General features: G+C 38.9%; 1 protein-coding gene across 1 annotated transcript in view; it reads left to right on the top strand.

The window, feature by feature from the left end:
• Positions 1-22,840, top strand: part of LOC139748500 (dynein axonemal heavy chain 6-like) — a 142,557-nt gene that overhangs the window by 11,783 nt on the left and 107,934 nt on the right. Inside the window, exons 12-27 of the mRNA XM_071661577.1 lie at positions 232-315; positions 1,790-1,957; positions 2,815-2,943; positions 3,268-3,381; positions 4,563-4,706; positions 5,957-6,160; positions 6,944-7,153; positions 7,823-7,959; positions 8,645-8,837; positions 11,473-11,598; positions 14,535-14,669; positions 17,481-17,746; positions 19,285-19,481; positions 20,604-20,719; positions 21,604-21,749; positions 22,595-22,755. Coding sequence (XP_071517678.1) covers positions 232-315; positions 1,790-1,957; positions 2,815-2,943; positions 3,268-3,381; positions 4,563-4,706; positions 5,957-6,160; positions 6,944-7,153; positions 7,823-7,959; positions 8,645-8,837; positions 11,473-11,598; positions 14,535-14,669; positions 17,481-17,746; positions 19,285-19,481; positions 20,604-20,719; positions 21,604-21,749; positions 22,595-22,755 — 2,530 coding nt within the window. The remainder of the gene's footprint in view (positions 1-231; positions 316-1,789; positions 1,958-2,814; positions 2,944-3,267; positions 3,382-4,562; positions 4,707-5,956; positions 6,161-6,943; positions 7,154-7,822; positions 7,960-8,644; positions 8,838-11,472; positions 11,599-14,534; positions 14,670-17,480; positions 17,747-19,284; positions 19,482-20,603; positions 20,720-21,603; positions 21,750-22,594; positions 22,756-22,840) is intronic.

Genomic DNA, 22,840 nt, shown 5'->3' on the forward strand with positions numbered 1-22,840 from the left:
CTATAGGGCTTGAATGAGGATGATTGTCTTGTTTTCGATGCACTGTACATGACGGATAAAGTCAATGTGCACTGCTCATCTATTTCTGACGTTAGCTCCCTAAGGTCAGAGAACCAGTTGTGTTTAGAAGAAAATTGTTATTGTATTTGTCATTATCATTGTCTTGCATATCAATATTACTATTACCCTTATCATTATTCTTCTCCTTGCTGTTATTATCGTGACCGGCAGATGGAACGGGTGAACCAGGAGGAGAAGGTGATCCAAGAAGCATATGAAATGATCCAGGGTTACCACATCATGCTTCATCCTGAGGTCAGTCAGCCTCGGACACATTTCACAAACTTCAGGTCTTTTGAACTAAACAGACACGCTGTGTCTTTTGTACTTTGTTTTAAGATTCATCGGTCATTTCAGCTTAATTTTTTTCTATGTTTCAGCATAATATTTACGAAGAAATTATCCAACTTTTGGGGTAATAAGATTTATAATTCAAATAACTGTGGTGTATTCGGTTGGGTTTATGTATTTTGGTGTGCTCTACCATCTAAAGGGGGGACTGGAGAACACGAAACATTGGAAGTGGTATGGTGTCACAAAGGCAGTAGAATACTCATGTACTTTAGTGTTTAACTCAGAAGAGTAAGCCAATATAAGGATGGTGTCACTACTTGTGTGGCATGCCGATGTATTTTCTGGCAGTCACACAAAGGCTTCAGATGTTTGATATTCATTTTAGGAAAAGCAGACCAACTTCACCATCTTTGGTTCAGTCAACATTATCCTAGTTCAATAGATTATGTGAATATATCATTTGAGAAAGGTGGTATATTTAGACCTAGTGTGGTCAGAGGTGTAGTAGTATAGTTTTTCAAATAATGTTTACTAACTTGAAAGTTAACCACAGTTGTATGCAAGTGATGCTCTTCTGTTTGGCGAGTCAGTAGGAGGGTTGTATAGAATGGCGTGGCTTTGATGACGTATGTATAAGGAAGGATCCGTAAAGTAAAGTAAGAATCTACTATTTGAAAGAAATTTGCTGTCACAGGTGGAAGTTCTAGATGAGTTTTGGTTTATAGGAGTAAACTTCAGTAGGGATAGAATGGGAAGGCTAGGAATAAGAGTTGAAGCTTGCAAGGGAGAAGTCTTAGTTATATACGTTAGGATAGGTAAAAGATAAGGACACTAGAGATGGATAGTATGAAATTTAGGAGGAGAGAATGAAGATGTGAGAAGCATTACCAGACATTCGTTCAGTAGCACTTCGAACAGGCTTTTATTAATTCATTGAGCCATGTATTGTGGTCTCGAACCTCTCAAGCAGCCTGGTGGCTTAGACATTCATCTTCCTGCCTGTGGTTGGAACTAGATTTTGAAGCAGTTAAAACGTGGGTGTGGAAGGCCCCTTGACAGTATTGTCTTCTCTTTCCACATGCACCAGCAGAGAGAGTTTATCACTCATGAATCGATTACATTTAGTCACATGTGAATCTGTTAAGAATAGACTTTGTGAAGAAGTCATGGAAGAGCGTGAAATAACTCTTAACATAGAATAGTCATGTAGATTATAGATGTGCCAAAAATACACATAGTATCATGGAAGGTCCAAGAAGACGAAGATCATGGAAAAGCTTTATAAACGTAGCGAGAGAATTGATAAGGGCTAATTCCACATAACTGAAGAGGTATGCTTTTCTGATAGAGTGCAGCGGAATAGTTTTGCGTTTGAAGATGTGAATGAAAACTCTGGTCTCACACGACTTACGAACTTGCTGCTTGACCCCTACAGGTCCACAACAAGTACGAGGCACTGCAGAAGGAGGTGAAACGTTTGCGGAAGTCTGTGCGCCGTAGCCTAATGGAGAGGCCAGCATGCATTCGGAAACTGAAGCAGCTGCTAGATAAGGAGATCGAGGAAGTTGATGCAGAGACAGCTAAGCTTGCCGAGCAGGTCCAGGTATGCCACTCAGACTGTGATATTGAAACGATGATGAAGCATTTGCCTTAATTAACGAACCCCAGCACACGGTAGATTCGGCAATCTCCAGTGTCTCTGTAGTAAGAAGATTTAGCACAGTGTGTTTCCGTCCCTGGTTATATTATGTAGCCAAGACAGTAATCAAATATTTAAGAAAAATATCACATACTCATGTTATTTAAAGATTTATTCGTTTCCTTTTTAATATTAGTTCGTGTATATCTCTCACATGCTTCATTCAGGTACTTTTAGAGAATTGCTTTGATATAGTCCTGGAACATTTTGCCCAATTCATTGTGTGTTGCCTCCACGAGACATGTCATTATTCAGAGTCAATTTACTTATATGCAGTCACCCACTTTTGAGGATTCAGATTCTCCATAATCAGGTTTAAATGCTCTTCACAGCGACCCAGTTGAAAACAGCTGAGGCATAATGGTATTGCCAATCGAGTACATGTATATGTCACATAAACCTTTTTTTGAAAGCCATTGAATACTGATTCAGGTGTAAAGAAGGAAACTCGCAGAGGTTCCGAACCCGTTACGGTAAGTTCCTGTCCATCACACGCCTTATTTACACTGGGATGTTTATTCATTTATGCAGTGAATGTTGTTAAAAAGTTTGATCTTGGCAAGTGAGGAGCACCACCTTATGGGTTAGATGCTCATGACTAGAACAGAGCATAAGTATAATAGAAATAATAAGAAAGAAATCTTTAATTCTTTAAGGAATTTATATACCTCTCTGTAAGAGTGGCATAAAATTTTTTCCAAGATGTGCGAAGTGTTGGTCGCTGACCAAATGCTAAATAACGTGATTTATCTCTTATTTAGGCGCTTAGGTTTCTAAGAGTGACAAGCGACCGGGAAGAAGCTCTGAAGATGTTAGAGGCTGCTGTCTCCCGAGCCTCAACTATCCGCTCTCAAGCCACCACGATCACCCACTACCAGACGACATTCCAGGTTTATACTCTTTGTTTTGAGGTCTTCATCCGCCTCTCACTCAACATAATTTCGTATGATACAAAGTTTTGGTTTAGCACAGAATTTTGCACATGCTTGACACCACCAATAAATATCATTCCATATTTGGTCGATGGATACTTTTGTGAAATGTTTGATATTGAATGGTAAAACTTATATATACTATTGATGAGACCGACGTGTTATGAGATGAGTCTCTGTGATTTCTGCTGGGTAACTATTCTCCGTACTAAGGTATTGTTAGTCTGACTCAGTACTATCTCGTGACTTCTGTATTTCTGACTGTAGTTTTTTATTCGTTAGTTGCCGGTATGCCCCTTCAAGGAGTTGGCGGAAGTGGAGGAAGAGATCTCCCTCAAAATGCTGCTCTGGCGTTCTCTGTCTGAATGGGAGGAACTTACAAAGAAGTGGTACCAGGTAAGTGCCGAGAGCTCTGCTGTAATAAAAGACAGACATTTTGGCTGGGAAGTTGTCCTTCAAATTACCGCTCAACATTCAACTCGTATTTGGGCACCAGTTACAATTCGTCACTACGAACTATTGTTATTACTTTGTGTTAACTCATCCACTACCGGTTTATTGTCAAAAGATATATTATACTTAAGCAACTAGTTACTTCATGACGTACCTTGGACACATTAGCTGAAATACGAGAAGAGGTAATATTACTGGAACAAAACACAGGAAGTTCTATCATTGGAATAATTATTTACCAAAAGGTATTGCCTTACAGTGTAGAACCAAGGGTGTGTATTATTCTGAAAATAGATAAAGATTACAGCGAACAGTGAAGGAATTCTATCCAGAGAGGGAGTTGACGGTAAATCATTAAGGAGTGAATGATTGGTTTAAGGTTTTCATAAGGATAAAAAGCTGTTACTTTGATTGCTGTGTTGATTATACTGTAGTGAATGGGGGTATTGCCAGAATGGAGGGTTAAGATAAACAATTGGATGAAATGGAGGCATGGATGATTTTGTTGTGGTGGTGATTCATTGCAAACTGATCACAAAGTGTTGAAGTGTTGCTGACAAAGTGTGAAGTGTTGTTGATGTACGGGCAAGTTGTAGGAGGGGGAAATCATTAGGTTCGCTAAGCTAGTGACTGAAAAGTGGAGTTTAGAGGATCTTTCTTGGGGTGCTGGTACATTTCCCTTAGCGTTATCATTTAGATATTTGAAACTTATTTTATATTCGCAGTTTGCACACCATGATTAAGACAGCAGTTTTAGATGTCTCGGGCATTTAAACATTTGGACATTTTTTGTCAGGCATATGATTATACGTGAATTATTTGTAGGTGACATAAGGAGATTTAACCAGAACGAAGACAGACATTCACTTGAATACTAAGCCTTGTTAACTTGTTCCAAAGACATTCATTATGAAAAGACCATGAATATGTTGAACTCCCCACTTATAGTGCAAGTAGACTGAACATAATATACTCCCCATTTTAATGTAAAAAAGACTGTACACGTACTTACCACCTGCGATGCCAAAAGACTGTAACTAATGTCTGTTTACCACTTGCAATGCCAACACATTGTAACCAAGTCTGTTCTCCGCTTTTCCCTGGTTCTGATTTGCGTGGCCTAGAGTGAGGTGAGGAGCCTGGACGTGCAAGAGGTGCAACGGGTGACGCTGGAGTACCGCGGGAGAGTCGACCACTTGATGGGAGCCACACAACACTCGGACGTCCTCCTCCACCTCGACTCTCTTGTCACACACCTCCAGGAGAAGGTAAGGACCCCTCACTTATCGAACCACCAGTAGATGATAAGACACTAGATTGTCTGATGATGCACAGAACAAGAGATGGATATAGATTGAAGAGTTAACAGAATGAGTGGCTTAAAGGCTTAAAAAGAGCTGGAAACGAGTATAGTTTTATATGGTTTTAAAACCTGAGAGGTTGAGCTGGAGTGTATGATTTACAACGAGCCTCTTGCAGCATTTTGAGCACTACACACTTGCTACTCTAGTAACATTTTTGTCTTCTGCTTACTGAAGTGTGTCACAACCAATGATGAGACTATTATGTCGCTAAACATAATATGCGTAAATATGAGACAAATTTCCTAATACCTCTGGTAGCCCCACTTTATAATTATATCGATCGAATAATGAAGTTAATGAAATGTTTATTATGGCAAATGACAGGAAATGGCACTTACAATCGATGTACTACAATACCCTGGAAGCAGGGCTACCAGTGTGAGGCCAAGACCAGTGGGCATGTCTCAAAATCCTAAGTCCATGGTGTCATTTTGTTTTCACAAAAAGTAGATTTTTTTTTTTTTCCATCGTGTACATGTAGGTCAGGGTAAGATGCGTGGCACCATGAGTTTAAAACAAATCGGAATCACCTAGTGGACAGGGCAGGAGGTAACCAGTAACTTTTCCATGAATTCATCCGGAGTCTAATTGCCAGTTAAAGAACAGCAGGTCAGGCTCAGGGTTTTGGAGGGAAGAGTTCAACAGGATGACTTGAAGGTACGTGAGGAACTTCTTGAAAAGTTCAAGACTTTATTCATAGCTTCACTCATGTGGCTTGCAATTGTTTCGGTATTGTTAAAGTGCTCTCCCACTCATCTCATGACACTTTCTTGTCACAGGTCAGGGAGGTCAGTTTTTGAAAGGATTTATTGTAATTTTCTCAGTTAACTGGGCAGAAATTTACTCTACATTTACTGCCAGGTGGCCTGACATGAAGTGCTTGCATATCCAGGAATGTTAATGGATTCTGATCAGGGACTATGTCTACTGTCGCACTATTTCCTCTTATTTGGAAATACAACAGTGGACAGTAGACTCGATGTGTGTTGTGAAATTATTTCTTGTTCTGATTTTTTCCATTTGAGGACACAAACCTCTTCATCAGGACATGTATGTATCTTTAAAACTTTGATAGGTTTGATATATTGTATCTTCCAGTACAATAGCATGCTATACCTTCTTTCTTTTTCTTTTTTCTTTTTTTTTTTTTACAGTTGTCAGTGTTGGAGGCCCTGACTGATTCTGCACTCCGTCCTAGACATTGGCAGGAGATAGAAGCAGCTCTGGGTCAGTCGTTACCTCCATCCTTCACCCTCGTTCGTGTTGACGAAATGGCTCTTCACAAACATGCCCACACCTTACAGCAGGTGGCTCACACAGCACAACTTCAACAACAGATGGAGAATCGCTTGAAACAAGTGAGAAAAGTAGTATAGCATACCCTGAATGGATTACGTTTTCTTTAAGGATCGTATCCATAATGTGAAGAAACTGAAAAAGGATTTAGGATACCCTGAATGGATTACTTTTCTTTAAGGATTGTATCCATAATGTGAAGAAACTGAAAAAGGATTTAGGATACCCAAATTAAGTTTTGAAATGTGTCAGGTAACAAAGTGTAGCCAAGCTAGTAGCGAACTATTAAAAAAGAAAGTCGCTTACTGCCTGGGGATAGGGAAGAAAGAATACTTCCCACGTATCCCGTATGTGTTGTAGAAGGCGACTAAAAGGGGAGGGAGCAGGGGGGCTGGAAATCCTCCCCTTCCATTTTCAGTTCTCCAAAAGAAGGAACAGAGAAGGGGCCAAGTGAGGATATTCCCTCTAGGGCTCAGTTCTCTGTTAACGTTACCTCGCTAATGCGGGAAATGGCAAATATGTATGGAAAATATATATATATATATATATATATATATATATATATATATATATATATATATATATATATATATATATATATTTTCTTTCATACTATTCGCCATTTCCCGCGATAGCGAGGTAGCGTTAAGAACAGAGGGAATATCCTCACCTGGCCCCCCTTCTCTGTTCCTTCTTATTTTTTTTACAACGCATTGCCCTTTACAGTGGAAAGCCGGATCTGTCCTAGTTATATACCGACTTATATCTGTAGCAGTAAAACTTTTCATTCATAGTCAGACAATTTCTTCCACTTAACTGACACTGTGCCCTTCTTATTGTGTAAGGTGGAAGAAAGTTGGGAGGTGGCCACTTTCCCTGTGGTGGACTACATCAGGAAGGACGTGTATATCCTTGGTGACCTGACCCATCTTGACTCCCTTCTGTTAGACACTGACCTAACACTCCACCTCTTGCTTCACTCCCAGCACGCTCTTCACATTAAGAGTGACACTGTCAAGTGGAAGAATATCCACACCATTATCAAGCAAACAATCGTAAGTACTGTAGGTTCTGGGAGGCAAATATTCCACTTGGAATTTAGGTACCGTATTTTTGAAATGTTCCCATGATTGTAGTTGCGTAATCTCTCACTGTTACAAGCATCACTTGTGACAGAGATAAGGAATGGGATACATACACTAGAAAGATATGATGAAATATGTATTGTTATGTTTTATAAAATGTATGATGTCAAAGATATTATGTGACTATGCTTTATTTAATTGAATAGTTTAGTATAACCCATAAAGCAAAGTTCTCTGTTTGTGAGTATTTATACCTGAAAATGTTGCTATATTTACCTTCCTGTTATACATATAGCTGCAGGTTTAAACAAGATATATGTAAAATATCATTTAGTAGATAACTCAGAAGTTTGAAGAGAATGATATGTTGATATAGTTAAATTTTCATTCATTTCTTGACTAATGTTTATAGTTGGCTTTACGAGGTGCTTGCCGGTTGGGTATCACCTGAACACAGTTTAAGACATTTCCTCAAATTTGGTTATTGCAAAGTTTAAGTCACTCAGCCCCATTCAAAAAGCAACCTTCCCATCTGGCAAATGGCAGGGCTCACGGTGCCAGAGCTACGAGCTTGGTTTATGTTGAACTGATGAAGGAGTAAAAGGTCCCTTGAGGATAACTAAAGGAGTCCTCTTATAGGCTGCCCTGAGGGAGTTTGAAGAGGAATGGTTGGCCCTGGACCCAGTACTCACCACTTGTACTGCTCACGAGGTCTTCCCTCTCCAAGCTGCTGTCTTTGCTGCCACCTCCACCTTCTGGGCAGCTACCTTAGCCAGGTAATAATGTACTTTGCTACCACCTCCACCTTCTGGGCAGCTACCTTAGCCAGGTAATAATGTACTTTGCTACCACCTCCACCTTTTGGGCAGCTACCTTAGCCAGGTAATAATGTACTTGGTCATATAAGCTCTCCTTGGCCTCGCGTATAGAGTTCATGCATTGTTACATTGACCAAATAGTAGTTGTGTGGGTCAAGGGACATCAGCATGGCCAGTTAGTGAAGTTACGCTGGAGTCATCATCATGTTAGTGTTTGTGAGATTTCATCATGTTAGTGTTGTGAGATTTCATCATGTTAGTGTTGTGAGATTTCATCAAGTTAGTGTTGTGGGATTTCATCATCATGATTAGATAGTTCTTTGAGATGTCATCAGCATGACAGTATAGTGTTGTCAGACATCAATACCATGACTTGTTAGTGTCGTTAAGACGTCATCACCATGACAACTTAGTGTTGTCAGACGTCATCACCATTAAGTCTATTGGTGTTGCAAGGCATTTGATTTTACAGTAACCAGGTTTATGGTAACTTGTCAATCATGTATGTTTTTCATGTAAGAATAAGTCTCAGGTCACAGTCATTATGACGACATGTATATAAAGAAGTCTTGGGCAGAAAACTTATAAAAAGATACGAAAGTCTAGGTTGATAGACTAAGGCTGTTGATCCCTTTTTCCATAGGATGAGAGAGGAGTCACATGTATTGCATCATTTACGTGGTGGGATGCTGCAGGAAGAGGTGTTGCAAGAGAGGACACAGCTACAAGGGTTGCGGGTGTGTCTTGCACCGCTTCTGGCCATGAGGAGGCAGACGTGTCCCAGGCTCTTTCTCCTGCCTAATACCGACCTCCTGGAGCTGTTGACAGAGGGACAGGTAGAGTGGAATGGGTTGTACGCATGTTCCTCAAGTAATCATGTTTTTATTGATTTGTTGATTGACCTCATTTCAGTAAGAAAAATAAATAGAATTTATGTGGTATATATAAAAGTTGAATGATTTTTTCTGAAATCATCACCAAAAGAGGCTTCAGTAGCATTAGATGTTCTAAGTAATTGTAATCTCCTAGGCTGAAGGTAGTGACATACAGCACTTGATTCTCTGTTGTTACTTCCAATATGGTTTACCAAACATTACTTACTGGATATTTATTGTTTAAGTAAAACTTCTAAGTACATATACTTGTGCGATTCAGAATGAATGATGATATTTCTCAAAACCAAATATAAATCTGATTTTTCTGATTGTAAAGAAAATCTGAGATTTCAGACATTTCCGATTTCCTAAGTGGCCCAGATTTTCACCATATATCAAAGCATTTACAGTGTAGTAATTGTTTGCTTACCCAGTGGAGCTAAAAAGATAATTATTCAGTTTGCTATAATTACTTAATAGGTGTCAAGAGATGTGTCAGGTGATTAGGAGATCATATCGTAAAAAATGATCAGTGTCCACATACAGAATCTAAAGGTCTGCGTAAGTTTGAGAGAATGTATTCCCTTTAGTCGTGTGGCACATTTGTACCCTCTGTAGGTTGGGTTTAGATAGTTCCTACAGTACTTTATTCACCTGTAGGTTGGGATTAGACAGTTACTACAGTACTTTATTCACCTGCTGGTTGGGATTGGATAGTTCCTACAGTACTTTATTCATCTGTAGGTTGGGATTAGATAGTTACTACAGTACTTTATTCACCTGTAGGTTGGGATTAGATAGTTACTACAGTACTTTATTCACCTGTAGGTTGGGATTAGATAGTTCCTACAGTACTTTATTCATCTGTAGGTTGGGATTAGATAGTTACTACAGTACTTTATTCATCTGTTGGTTGGGATTAGATAGTTCCTACAGTACTTTATTCACCTGTAGGTTGGGACTAGATAATTCCTACAGTACTTTATTCACCTGTAGGTTGGGATTAGATAGTTACTACAGTACTTTATTCACCTGTAGGTTGGGATTAGATAGTTCCTACAGTACTTTATTCACCTGTAGGTTGGGATTAGATAGTTACTACAGTACTTTATTCACCTGTTGGTTGGGATTAGATAGTTCCTACAGTACTTTATTCACCTGTAGGTTGGGATTAGATAGTTACTACAGTACTTTATTCACCTGTAGGTTGGGATTAGATAGTTCCTACAGTACTTTATTCACCTGTTGGTTGGGATTAGATAGTTCCTACAGTACTTTATTCACCTGTAGGTTGGGACTAGATAATTACTACAGTACTTTATTCACCTGTAGGTTGGGATTAGATAGTTCCTACAGTACTTTATTCACCTGTTGGTTGGGATTAGATAGTTCCTACAGTACTTTATTCACCTGTTGGTTGGGATTAGATAGTTCCTACAGTACTTTATTCACCTGTAGGTTGGGACTAGATAATTACTACAGTACTTTATTCACCTGTTGGGATTGGATAGTTCCTACAGTACTTTATTCACCTGCTGGTTGGGATTAGATAGTTCCTACAGTACTTTATTCACCTGTAGGTTGGGATTAGACAGTTACTACAGTACTTTATTCACCTGCTGGTTGGGATTGGATAGTTCCTACAGTACTTTATTCATCTGTAGGTTGGGATTAGATAGTTACTACAGTACTTTATTCACCTGTAGGTTGGGATTAGATAGTTCCTACAGTACTTTATTCACCTGTAGGTTGGGATTAGACAGTTACTACAGTACTTTATTCACCTGCTGGTTGGGATTGGATAGTTCCTACAGTACTTTATTCATCTGTAGGTTGGGATTAGATAGTTACTACAGTACTTTATTCACCTGTAGGTTGGGATTAGACAGTTACTACAGTACTTTATTCACCTGCTGGTTGGGATTGGATAGTTCCTACAGTACTTTATTCATCTGTAGGTTGGGATTAGATAGTTACTACAGTACTTTATTCATCTGTAGGTTGGGATTAGATAGTTACTACAGTACTTTATTCACCTGTAGGTTGGGATTAGACAGTTACTACAGTACTTTATTCACCTGCTGGTTGGGATTGGATAGTTCCTACAGTACTTTATTCATCTGTAGGTTGGGATTAGATAGTTACTACAGTACTTTATTCACCTGTAGGTTGGGATTAGACAGTTACTACAGTACTTTATTCATCTGTAGGTTGGGATTAGATAGTTACTACAGTACTTTATTCATCTGTAGGTTGGGATTAGATAGTTACTACAGTACTTTATTCACCTGTTGGTTGGGATTAGATAATTACTACAGTACTTTATTCATCTGTAGGTTGGGATTAGATAGTTACTACAGTACTTTATTCACCTGTTGGTTGGGATTAGATAGTTACTACAGTACTTTATTCACCTGTTGGTTGGGATTAGACAGTTACTACAGTACTTTATTCACCTGTAGGTTGGGATTAGATAGTTCCTACAGTACTTTATTCACCTAGTGCACGTGTCTAATCTTATAAACTAGAAAACAGTTTTACCATATACCACGAGATGAGAAGTGACGTACTATAATAACTTTCTGTCCAACTGTAGGAACCGAAGGTGTGTGAGAAGTACCTAAGGAGGCTGTTCACCGGTGTGGGTCGGCTGGTGCGGGGTAAGGACGGTAGAATAGAGGCCCTTGTGTCACCACAAGAGGAGGTCCTCAGTCTGGCCAAGGTACTTGCTTGTGTGCTCTTTTACCTCCTTATCGAGAGTAAGGTCGTTGCTGTTTTATCACTTCCGTAGATACTTTGTGATTATTTTCATGTGGGGGAAGTGCAGAAGCAACTGTTTTTCATGCTTAAGACACCAACTTCTGGAGATTCTCTCCTGACTCTGCCGCCAGAACCGTGCCATCTGCAAACAGTAACTGACTCACCTCCTAGACACCACCCCCCCCCCAAATACTTTACACCCACACCTCTCTCCAAGACCTTTGCATTTCCCTTCCTTTCCATTCCATCCCTAGAGAGGTTAAACAGCCATAGTGACATCACACACACACACACACACACACACAACACACACACACACACACACACACACACACACACACACACATTGATGCAGACCCACCTTCACATAATATCATTACTCTTCCTCCCATCTTAGTCTCACACAAAGCCCACTCTTATGTTGAAAACTCTTTACAGCGTTTAATTGCTTTCCTCTCACAAAATGCAGTAATAATACGTGATTTCTCCTAGTCCTGTCATATGCATCCTTCAGATCCATAAATGCTCCAAACTGACCCCTTTTTTTCTCTGGATATTTCACATGCACATTCTTAAGCAAACACCTGATGCACACACTCTCAACCATCCCTAAAACCACATTGTTCCTCCCCAGTCCGTTTTTCGGTGCATGCCCCCACCCTCTCAATCACCATTCTCCCACACAAATTACCAGGTACATTCAACAAACTTTTACAATTGTAATTTGCATATTGACTTTTTGTCTCCAATACAGCTATACATTGGTACTATAGAGGCTAACTTCCAACCTCCTTAACCAAGTTAACACCCTCTTCTACTCTCTCAACCACACTCTTTTTATTACCACACATCCCTCTTACCCTATTTTTACTTACTCGATCAAACCACCTCACACCACATATTGTCCTCAAACATCTCATATATATATATATATATATATATATATATATATATATATATATATATATATATATATATATATATATATATATATATATATATTATATATATATATATATATATATATATATATATATATATATATATATATATACACATATATATATATATACATATACATATATATATATATATATATATATATATATATATATATATATATATATATATATATATATATATATATATATATATATATATAGGTATGTATGTATATGTGCATGTGTGGATGTGTATGTATATACATGTGTATGTGGGTGGGTTGGGCCATTTTTTCGTCTGTTTCCTTGCGCTACCTCGCTAACGCAGGAGACAGCGACAAAGTATGATAAAAATATAATATATATATATATATATATATATATATATATATATATATATATATATATATATATATATATATATATATATATATATATATATATCTTTCATACTATTCGCCATTTTCCGCGTTAGTGAGGTAGCGTCAAGAACAGAGGACTGGACCTCTGAGGGAATATCCTCACCTGGCCCCCTTCTCTGTTCCTTCTTTTGGAAAATTAAAAAAACCAAGAGGGGAGGATTTCCAGCCTTCCGCTCCCATCCCTTTTAATCGCCTTTTACGACACGCAGGGAATACGTGGGAAGAATTCTTTCTCCCCTATCCCCAGGGATATATATATATATATATATATATATATATATATATATATATATATATATATATATATATATATATATATATATATATATATACGAATAAAGTGCATATGAACGCGCACATTCATAGAACAAACAAACCTCCAACAGCCAGGATCGAACCCGGGACCCCTGTGCAAGAGGCAGGCATGCTACCCGTTGCTCACCATTGTGAGACGAAGGGTATTCGAGTACTTAGTATTTCGAATAGTTGTTTCTTAATATACAGTCCCATAGCCTAGCGGTTAGCATGCCTGCTTCTTGCACAGGGGTCCCGGGTTCGATCCTGCTGTTGGAGGTTTGTATGTTCTATGAATGTGCGCGTTCATATGCACTTTATTCGTATTCATATACCTCCGCGTTGTACAGTTAGGTTCGGTAAAACGCTATCAGCTGGCTATGTGCGTCTGTTGGGAAACAACCGGTATAGACCCCGTTGCTCACCATTGTGAGACGAAGGGTATTCGAGTAGTTAGTATTTCGAATAGTTGTTTCGTATTATACAGTCACATAGCCTAGCGAGCCTAGCGGTTAGCATGCCTGCCTCGTGCACAGGGGTCCCGGGTTCGATCCTGGCTGTTGGAGGTTTGTGTTTTATATATATATATATATATATATATATATATATATATATATATATATATATATATATATATATATATATATTATCCCTGGGGATAGGGGAGAAAGAATACTTCCCACGTATTCCCTGCGTGTCGTAGAAGGCGACTAAAAGGGGAGGGAGCGGGGGGCTGGAAATCCTCTCCTCTCGTTTTTTTTTGATTTTCCAAAAGAAGGAACAGAGAACGAGGCCAGGTGAGGATATTCCCTCAGAGGCCCAGTCCTCTGTTCTTAACGCTACCTTGCTAACGCGGGAAATGGCAAATAGTATGAAAGAAGAAAGATATATATATATATATATATATATATATATATATATATATATATATATATATATATATATATATATATATACACACACACTACCCTGGTATACTACATCGTTCCAATCCACTCTATTCCTTGCACACCTTTCACCCTCCTGTATGTTCAGGCCCTGATCGCTCAAAATCCTTTTCTTTCCGTCCTTCTACCTCCAATTTGCTGTACTGCTTCTCCTTGTTCCTTTCACCTCTGACACATATATCTTTGTCAATCTTTCCTCACTCATTCTCTCCATATTTCCAAACCATTTCAACACACCCTCTTCTGCTCTCTCAACCACACTCCTTTTATTTACTGTATCCTGATGTCTTGCAGCCGGTGGTGGCTCATCATGGCGTGGAAGATTGGCTGGGTAGGGTAGAAAGTGGGATGAGGGCCACACTCAAGCGCCTTGTCCTCAGACACTTGGAGAAAGAGTTGGACCTTTGCCAGTCTCAACTCCCACTGCAGGTTAGTTAAGGAATATTTTGATATAGCAGTTATCCCTCTGTTGTCCCTTCATATGTGTATTTCTTAGGTTAAATTGCTTTGTTAAATTCGAGTATTTTAAGATAGGCAAAAGATAATCTGAGTTACTGATTATGACAACTTCTCGTCAAGAAGGAGTAGCTCTACCGATGTTAGTGTGTATCAGTTTGTCTTTGTGGCAGTAGAACTGATTGATATAGTGCATTTTATAAACTTGCTGAATGTGGATTTAAGAAAATGGTGTTTGAAAGGTGGGATTCACCAATGATACCTTATTCTATGTCACTAGTGTCTAGTCATCCTTGCAGTACATCTTGATATCTCAAAAGATTTTTGTAAGGTGTGGCTCAAAATACTGATGTTTATGCCCCTTGCTTTCAGCTTTCTTCCTTCACTGTGCCCTCTAACATTCAAATTTCTCTCTAGTTGGTCTATTTCCTTCTTTTCATCGAGAACCTTCCTTTGTCAACTAACTATCCATTTCACTCAAAGGCTGATGACTTAAAGTCTGCAGTCATCAGTTCTGTGATATCCATTCCATCTTGCTTGACAGAATCTAAAACACTCAGAGTTAATTCTACTAAATTAACCTCAAAACATAATCCAGCATCTTTTCTTCATGGTGTTTGTTCCTCTTTCCCTTTTATAGATATTAAGATTTTGTTTCAGAGAACTAACTGCTGGCATGCCTCAATGTGCAATCCTTGGCAAACCACAGCTTCCTGTAGTTGATGTGTGGCTGTTGGCAGGTGGGGGATTTTCCTTTTAAATGTCTTTCTGCACACCTCCAAAATTTACTTTCTTTTGTCCTTGCAAATGACCGACTTTTTCCCTTTCAAGAACAAACTTTAACATCCATAAAACCTCAGACTGCTTTTTTTTTTCAACTTTTGTGGCCAGGCCACAATGAAGACATGTCTTTTACTAGAACCTTTAAGGTAATAAAGGATTAGGAATGTGAAAGACAAAGGGAAATATATTATTATGTGTGGCATCATTAATAGAGGAACGGATGGAGTGAAATGTGGGCATGTGGAAACGCTTATGGTAAAGAACAACTGTGGAAATTAGGAATATACGAGGAAGATCGCAGGTAAAGTGAAAGGAAAGGGTAAAGTGGAGACATTTGAGTCGATTGTGTTTAGTGGAGGCTTCCTGGTTGATTGTGTGTAGTGGAGGCTTCCCAGTTGATTGTGTGTACTGGAGGCGTACTAGTTGACCGTGTGTACCGGAGGCTGTTGTTCATTTGGTGGGATAAGTGTTTTGATTGAAGAATCTGGAGATATTTGTTGCAATTATGGTTATAAGTGGTGGTTCTGCAGACGTCATCTTGCTGTGTAACAAAAGAGAGCATGTGAAATGTAGATAAAGAGATAGTTGTATATTTTACAAAGACCTAGGGGGGTTCATGATAAGTGAGAAAGTAGAATTCAATGTATGTAATGAGAAGATAGCTTTATCAAGCGTGATAATGAGTGGTGTGAAACAACTTTCACTACAAGAGTAAATTTTTTTGAGGTTTACCTGAGAAGTAAAACTAAGTATGGTCACATGGTCACTAGCATAACAAACGTACTTGAACAAGTAAAGAGAGAATTCAGACGCATTTAGTGTGCGAAACTGAATTCTGTTCTCACTTACTTAGTTTACACAGCTTCACAGATTGTTGCGTTTGTGGGATGCAGCTGACAATCTACTTGCAGTGGTAGTAATCATAACAGTACTTATTATTGCATTTATCACAGGTGTTATTAGGTTCAGCAAGGTTGAGGGACAAGTTAGTTGGGAGGTAAATTCAAATGGAGAGAAATTGGCGGAAGTGAAATGTTTTAGATATCTGGGAGTGGACTTGGCAGCGAATGGAACCATGGAAGCGGAAGTGAGTCACAGGGTGGGGGAGGGGGTGAAGGTTCTGGGAGTGATGAAGAATGTGTGGAAGGAGAGAACATTATATCTGAGAGCAAAAATGGGTATGTTTGAAGGAATAGTAGCTCCAACAATATTATATGGTTGCGAGGCATGGGTTGTAGATAAGGTTGTACAGAGGAAGGTGGATGTGTTGGAAATGAAATGTTTGAGGACAGTCTGTGGTATGAGGTGGTTTGATCGAGTAAGTAATGAAAGGGTAAAAGAGAGCTGTGGTAATAAAAAAAAAAAAAAGTTGTGGTTGAGAGCAGAAGAGGGGGTGTTGAAATGGTTTGGACATATGGGGAGAAAGAGTGAGGAAAGGTTGACAAAGAGGATATATGTATCAGAGATGGAGGGAACAAGGATAAGAGGCATGACAAAGATTTTGAGCAGTTGGGGCCTGAACATAAAGGAGGGTGAGAGGCATCCAAAGAATAGAGTGAATTGGAACGATGTGGTATACTCGGGTCGACATGCATGTGAAGCGTCTGGAGTAAACCATGGAAAGGTCTGTCGGGCCTGGATATGAATAGGCTGCTGTGGTTTCGGTGCATTACATATGACAGCTAGAGACTGAGAGTGAACGAATGTGGCCTTTTTTTGTCTCTTTTCCTGGCCCTACCTCGCTGAAGTAGGGGCTAGCGATGCTGTTTCCTGTGGAATGGGGTTAGCACCAGGAATGGATGAAGGCAAGCATAATTATGTACATATGTATATGTCTCTGTATGTATATGTTGATATGTATATGTATGTGTGCGTGTATGGGCATTTATGTATATATGTGTGTATGTGAGTGGATGGACTGTTCTTCGTCTGCCTCTTGGCACTACCTTGCTGATGCAGGAAACGGCAGTCAGACATAAAAGTAAGTATAATGTATCACAGGTGTTAGACGTGTGTCGACGTATCCAATGGAGTCGTCAGATAATGATGGTCCTGAACTCTGCTGCCTCTATTGAAATGAAGACAGATCTTCATATGGTTATGAAGAGCGTGAAGAGGGAACTGAAAGTGCTGACTGGAACCATGAGACAGAATCGTGATGATACCAACACACCCCTGAGGGCTGCTCAGTTGGCATATCTCACTGCCACTCTTCTGGAGCTGAGAGACATTACCGCAGCTCTGATAAAGGACAATCCAACGTCTAGGTATATGTAAACCATTACAATATGTTTTGCTGCTTCACATGATACATACGTAGTTAATGTAGGTTGCTTATAGACTTTTCCATTCTTCTCCATCAGACAGTAGGTGCTTGCGACATCAAGATGTTTGCAGTAATGTTTTTTCTGTCCAGAAACCTTCACATAAGCAAATTATCATGTACAGAAAATCCACTTTCTAAGAAAAATTTATAAGTTTGTTTATGTAATCCAGCTGTATTCTCCAGGCATATATTTTGTTATGGCAAACATACAGCAGATACTCTGTTGTCTGCATCTGATGCTTGGCCAACAGCTATAATAAGTACAATTGATAACAGCTTTCTTTACTCCACTGCCTCTTTAGATATCACCCTTCCCCACATTTGCATGTGCATTCCTTACAGGGTGATTTTATGTCCTTGAAATGGTAATTTTTGTTGCTGTTTTTCAGGACTTTCATAATCTGATAAGTTTTGTTTTCATTTTGGTGTAGTTTATGTAAGGATTATATATGTACCAGCATATAGGTAGCATCAATAAAGCTTAGGCTGGCATATATATATATATATATATATATATATATATATATATATATATATATATATATATATATATATATATATATATATATTGTCAGTCTTTCCTTACTCATTTTCTCCGTGTGTCCAAACCATTTCAACATGCCTTCTTCAGCTCTCTCACCACACTCTTTCTATTACCACACATATCTCTCGTACTCTTTCACTTGAGGGAGCAGCAATTGGTTACACGTCCTTAGATTACAGTCTTACCTGTATAGACGACAGGGTGCATGGGAGTCCAAGCTTGCAGGAATTCTTACTTAGTGACTAGCCATATCCTTCCTGTCAGGTTGGTTTGTACATGCACAGGGGTCTGGGTGTGCAACAGTCCTCAATAAGGGACGGCCAATGTCCCCAAGTCAAGTCAGCCTGTGTGTGCACTATTCACAGGCAGCGTGCCCATGCTGGCGCGCTGCCCCAAACTTGTATGTACATGTTGATATATGTTCATATGTATGTGAATATGTAGGTATATGTATGTTTATGAGCATGTATGTATGTATACAAAGTTAGGCAACAGGGCCACACAAATGTAAAGCTCTCTCCTCATTACTCACAAATAGTGATGACAGGCTTAATGTAGTATTAATTACATGTAATATTTTGTCCTTGCTAATGTATGTAGTTACATTTTTGCACCTCCTGTTGGTGTAACATGTGACTGGTATGGGCTTACTGGAGCAGTGTAACCTATGGTGTTGGCACTCATCACAGAGTGTCTTTCCATCCGTTTGTCCTGGTAATATAGACTGATGAACATCAGTATTACACGCCTTAACTGTTCATGTTTAGCTATGGTACAGAAAATGAGCTCTCATTTTCTCATGGACTGGCGTAACTAATGGTGACTTGCATCAGTTTTGGACTTTAGCATTATGTTGTGGTAGTTTCATGAATATTGACATGAATTTGTTAATTTTCTTATGGTATACATAACGGAATGATGTGTTTTATTATCAGGTGGTCTTACTCTTGGCTGCAACACCTTCACCATGAGGTGATGGGTGAGGGGCGTGGTGCAAGTGTGCAGGTGAATGTGGGAGTGGGCACCCTTGACTATGGTTACGAGTATGTAGGTGTGGCCACGGCCTCCACACCCACACCCACCACGCTTAGGGCTCAGCATAATCTCCTGACAGCCGCCATCAGACACAAGTGTAAGTTGTGGCCAGCTGGAACCAATATATGTGATGACAGGATCATATTCTCAGAGTCATCATAAAGATGATAACTTTTCACGCTAGACATTTGGTTGAACTCACAAAAGCTTGCATTTCAATCCTAATACATGATTATCATACTAAGGAGATTATTTAATGTGTGGTTCTTAAGGGGTTAAGTGAGCATACATCAGATTTTCATGCAGTGTAGTCAGGACATCATCATTGTAATGGTTAATTTACTGAGTTTAAATGGTCAGGTTATTCCCCTTGTGACACCTAGAACTCTCTTTTCTCTTCCCCAAAATTTGATAGTTTAGTATCCTTCATGTTGATGTACAGAAAGGTTGGAATAAAGTGTGACAAGTGCAGATGTTATATATATTATTACATTGTTTAGACTATAGCCGAAGAATGCCACCCGTGCACTATATGATAGTTTTCTGCATTTGATGCCTCTCAATCTGTACACTTCAGTATTATAATCTGACTTTAGTAATATGCTGCACTGTTACCCTGATGGTAGCAATAGTGTGTATATTTTGATGTATTTTAAGTAGGGTATAGAAATTATTTCTGTGATACTTTGGCAAGAAAGCAAATTTCCAGTTGATATATCTAGGGCCTAACAGATGTGTTCAAATCATATTTACTGTTTTAATGTAAAATCAAATAGTGATGGAAACAAATGCCATTTTACTCAGTGTAAGAATTAACAAAAAGAGTGATGGTTGCCTTTTAGAAAGTATATGAGAAGTAGTACTAAGTTGGGTAAAGTTTTGAATAACAGTAATAATATAAAGGAAAACAGTTTTTTGATGATACTAGATGGCCATATATTTTCTAGCATGTTGACAGCTGTGTAAATATTTAAGAAAAAGGAAAACAGTCTTTTGAAAAATGAACATTCATGACTGCTTTGACTGCTTTCCAGGTCCCTCTTTTGTGGTATAATCTAACATCAGTAATGTAATGCACATGAGGACATGTGATTACTTATTTCCATAACATGTGCTACATTTGACTTTGTTAGATAGTCAAACACAACTATATGTAACAGTGTGATAAACACATTGCAGAACTTTAACAAAGTGGTCTGTCCTGATGATTTGCCTGCAGGTGGGGTAGCAGTGGGCGGAGTTGGGGCAGGCAAGACAGAAACAGTGAAGGGCCTGGCGCGAGCAGCGGGCCAGTACCTTGCCACCCTCACATGCACCGCTGCCACGCCCACACAGGTATCAGAGTTTGGTAGGGAGCCTAGAGAATGATGATAAGCTACTGGATTTATTGTAGGGGGTTCATTTGGGTTGTGGAGTCATGATGGTAAGGAGACTGCATGTGGATACAAAGAAACTGTACTTTTGATAAATTCCACAGGTCAAGAAGAAAGACTAAATTTCTTCAACATTTTATCCAAGAAGTGTTCTGGAAGATGTACTCAGTATGTATATTTTTGTATTATCCCTACTTTGTACTTCATGTTACAAGATAATTATATAATACTGTTTTCATTTGCTTATGATTTAACTACAGCTGTATACTCCAGACCATAATCAATATAATGTGCGTATAGTCTTTAGTGAATAGCTTTGAAGCTTTGCAGAAATGTTATCTCAGGTAGAACCAACTTATCACTAATTTCATGTTGCCTCCCAACTTGATGAGGAAGAATTCCTCTGTTGATATTTCTGTTCATCTTTGGGACATGTAGAAATGTTTTTATGTCAGCAGTTTTCCTTATTTCTTTTCACAAGCTGTGTTCTGTTCTGACTTTCTGTTCTTTCATTTCTCAGGCAGTTATAGTAGTTTGTGTTTTTCTGTTTACATCATCTTCACGTTACATATACTTGGCTTTCTTCGTTACCTTTGAGATGTTGCATCAGTTTATTTCCTCCATCTCAGATGCCTTCTCTCTTCTGTATGGCCCACTTCCTTTTTCTTCTCTGTTCTCTCTACTTGTACCATCCATTACTTCCACTTCAAAACTAAACAAATAATTTCTGGTATGGATGTTATTTGATCATTCATTTGTAAACCGTAAACTTTCATCTTTTTCTATCTGTTTATCTGCCCTGGCTGCCCCATTCATAGTCATATAACCCATGATGTGTATGTTCAGAGCCTGCAGAGCATGGTGAGCGGTGGTGTCCAGGGTGGGTTCTGGCTTCTACTGGAGGAGGCTGACCGCCTCTCGCCCACCTTGTTGGCTTGCATTGCTCAGTATGCCCACAATGTTTACCACACTAAGCTCAACGCTCTCAAGAGGTAGGTCCGCATCCTTTTTCTTGGTCATTCAGATTTTTGGGTCTCATCCATCTCTCTTAGATCACCTCACTATGTCTTACATAGTCCTGAGTGTTTTCTTCATTTAGGTCTCTTCAGTATCTTGCACATTTGTGTTGCCATGTATATTTTATTTATCTATTTCAGATGGAGCATTACATCATCTCCTTGCCATTTGACTCACCAGTACATTGAAATCCAGAGCTTTTCTAGATTTTATGTGAATTACTGCTCTTCTCATTTCTTTCATGTCTACCTCATTCCCATACCTATTACTCACTCTCCTAACCTCTCTTTCCATTGTATCAACACCCATGTCTCTTATGCCATCATTCCGTACTCTTCAGTGAAATATTTTTTTTTCAACTTAATCCTTTGTCACACTCAACCTCCTGGACTTCTTCCTGATGCATTGCCTTTCTCACAAGCTTCCTTTATACAACTATTCACCTTCTTCCATAACTTTATTTTTTCTTCCTTAGGTTTTCATTCATTCTTTTTCCAGTAGTTTCTCATGTTTTCTTATTTCATGTTCATCAACTTTTTCTTTATACCTAACTTTTATATTATATTTCTCGTTAACTTTATGAACTGTTGTGTAGGACACTCCTGTTAGAGGCCACATGCATCTTTCATGGGAATTAATGTGCAGACCTAAGTTTCCCAGCCCAGGCATCTCATAAGATATTTTGATGTACCCATACAATGACATAATTGAGAACATATTACTGTGACACTCTGGGGAAACACTGCAATGAAGAACAATGGGTGCCTTCTTGTGGCAGAGCAGTATACCTTTATGACGTTGTGGTAACACGTTTCCACAGGTGTGTCATTGACGGTCAGGAGATGAAGCTGATTGACTCCTTCAGTTTGTTCATGACAGTGATGTCTCATGATGATCCCATAATAACATCATCATATCCTCTGCTCAACCACCCAATCACACCACACATCACGTCAGTGATTGTCTGCCCTCCCAAAGTTGGTACGTTACACATGTTTTTTCCTATTTGCATCCTTTTTCTTTAATTGTATTTCCATACATAAGCTTTGCAATATTTTGATGTTCC

This window comes from Panulirus ornatus, chromosome 5, assembly GCF_036320965.1.
Source record: "Panulirus ornatus isolate Po-2019 chromosome 5, ASM3632096v1, whole genome shotgun sequence".
Classification (NCBI taxonomy): Eukaryota; Metazoa; Arthropoda; class Malacostraca; order Decapoda; family Palinuridae; genus Panulirus; species Panulirus ornatus.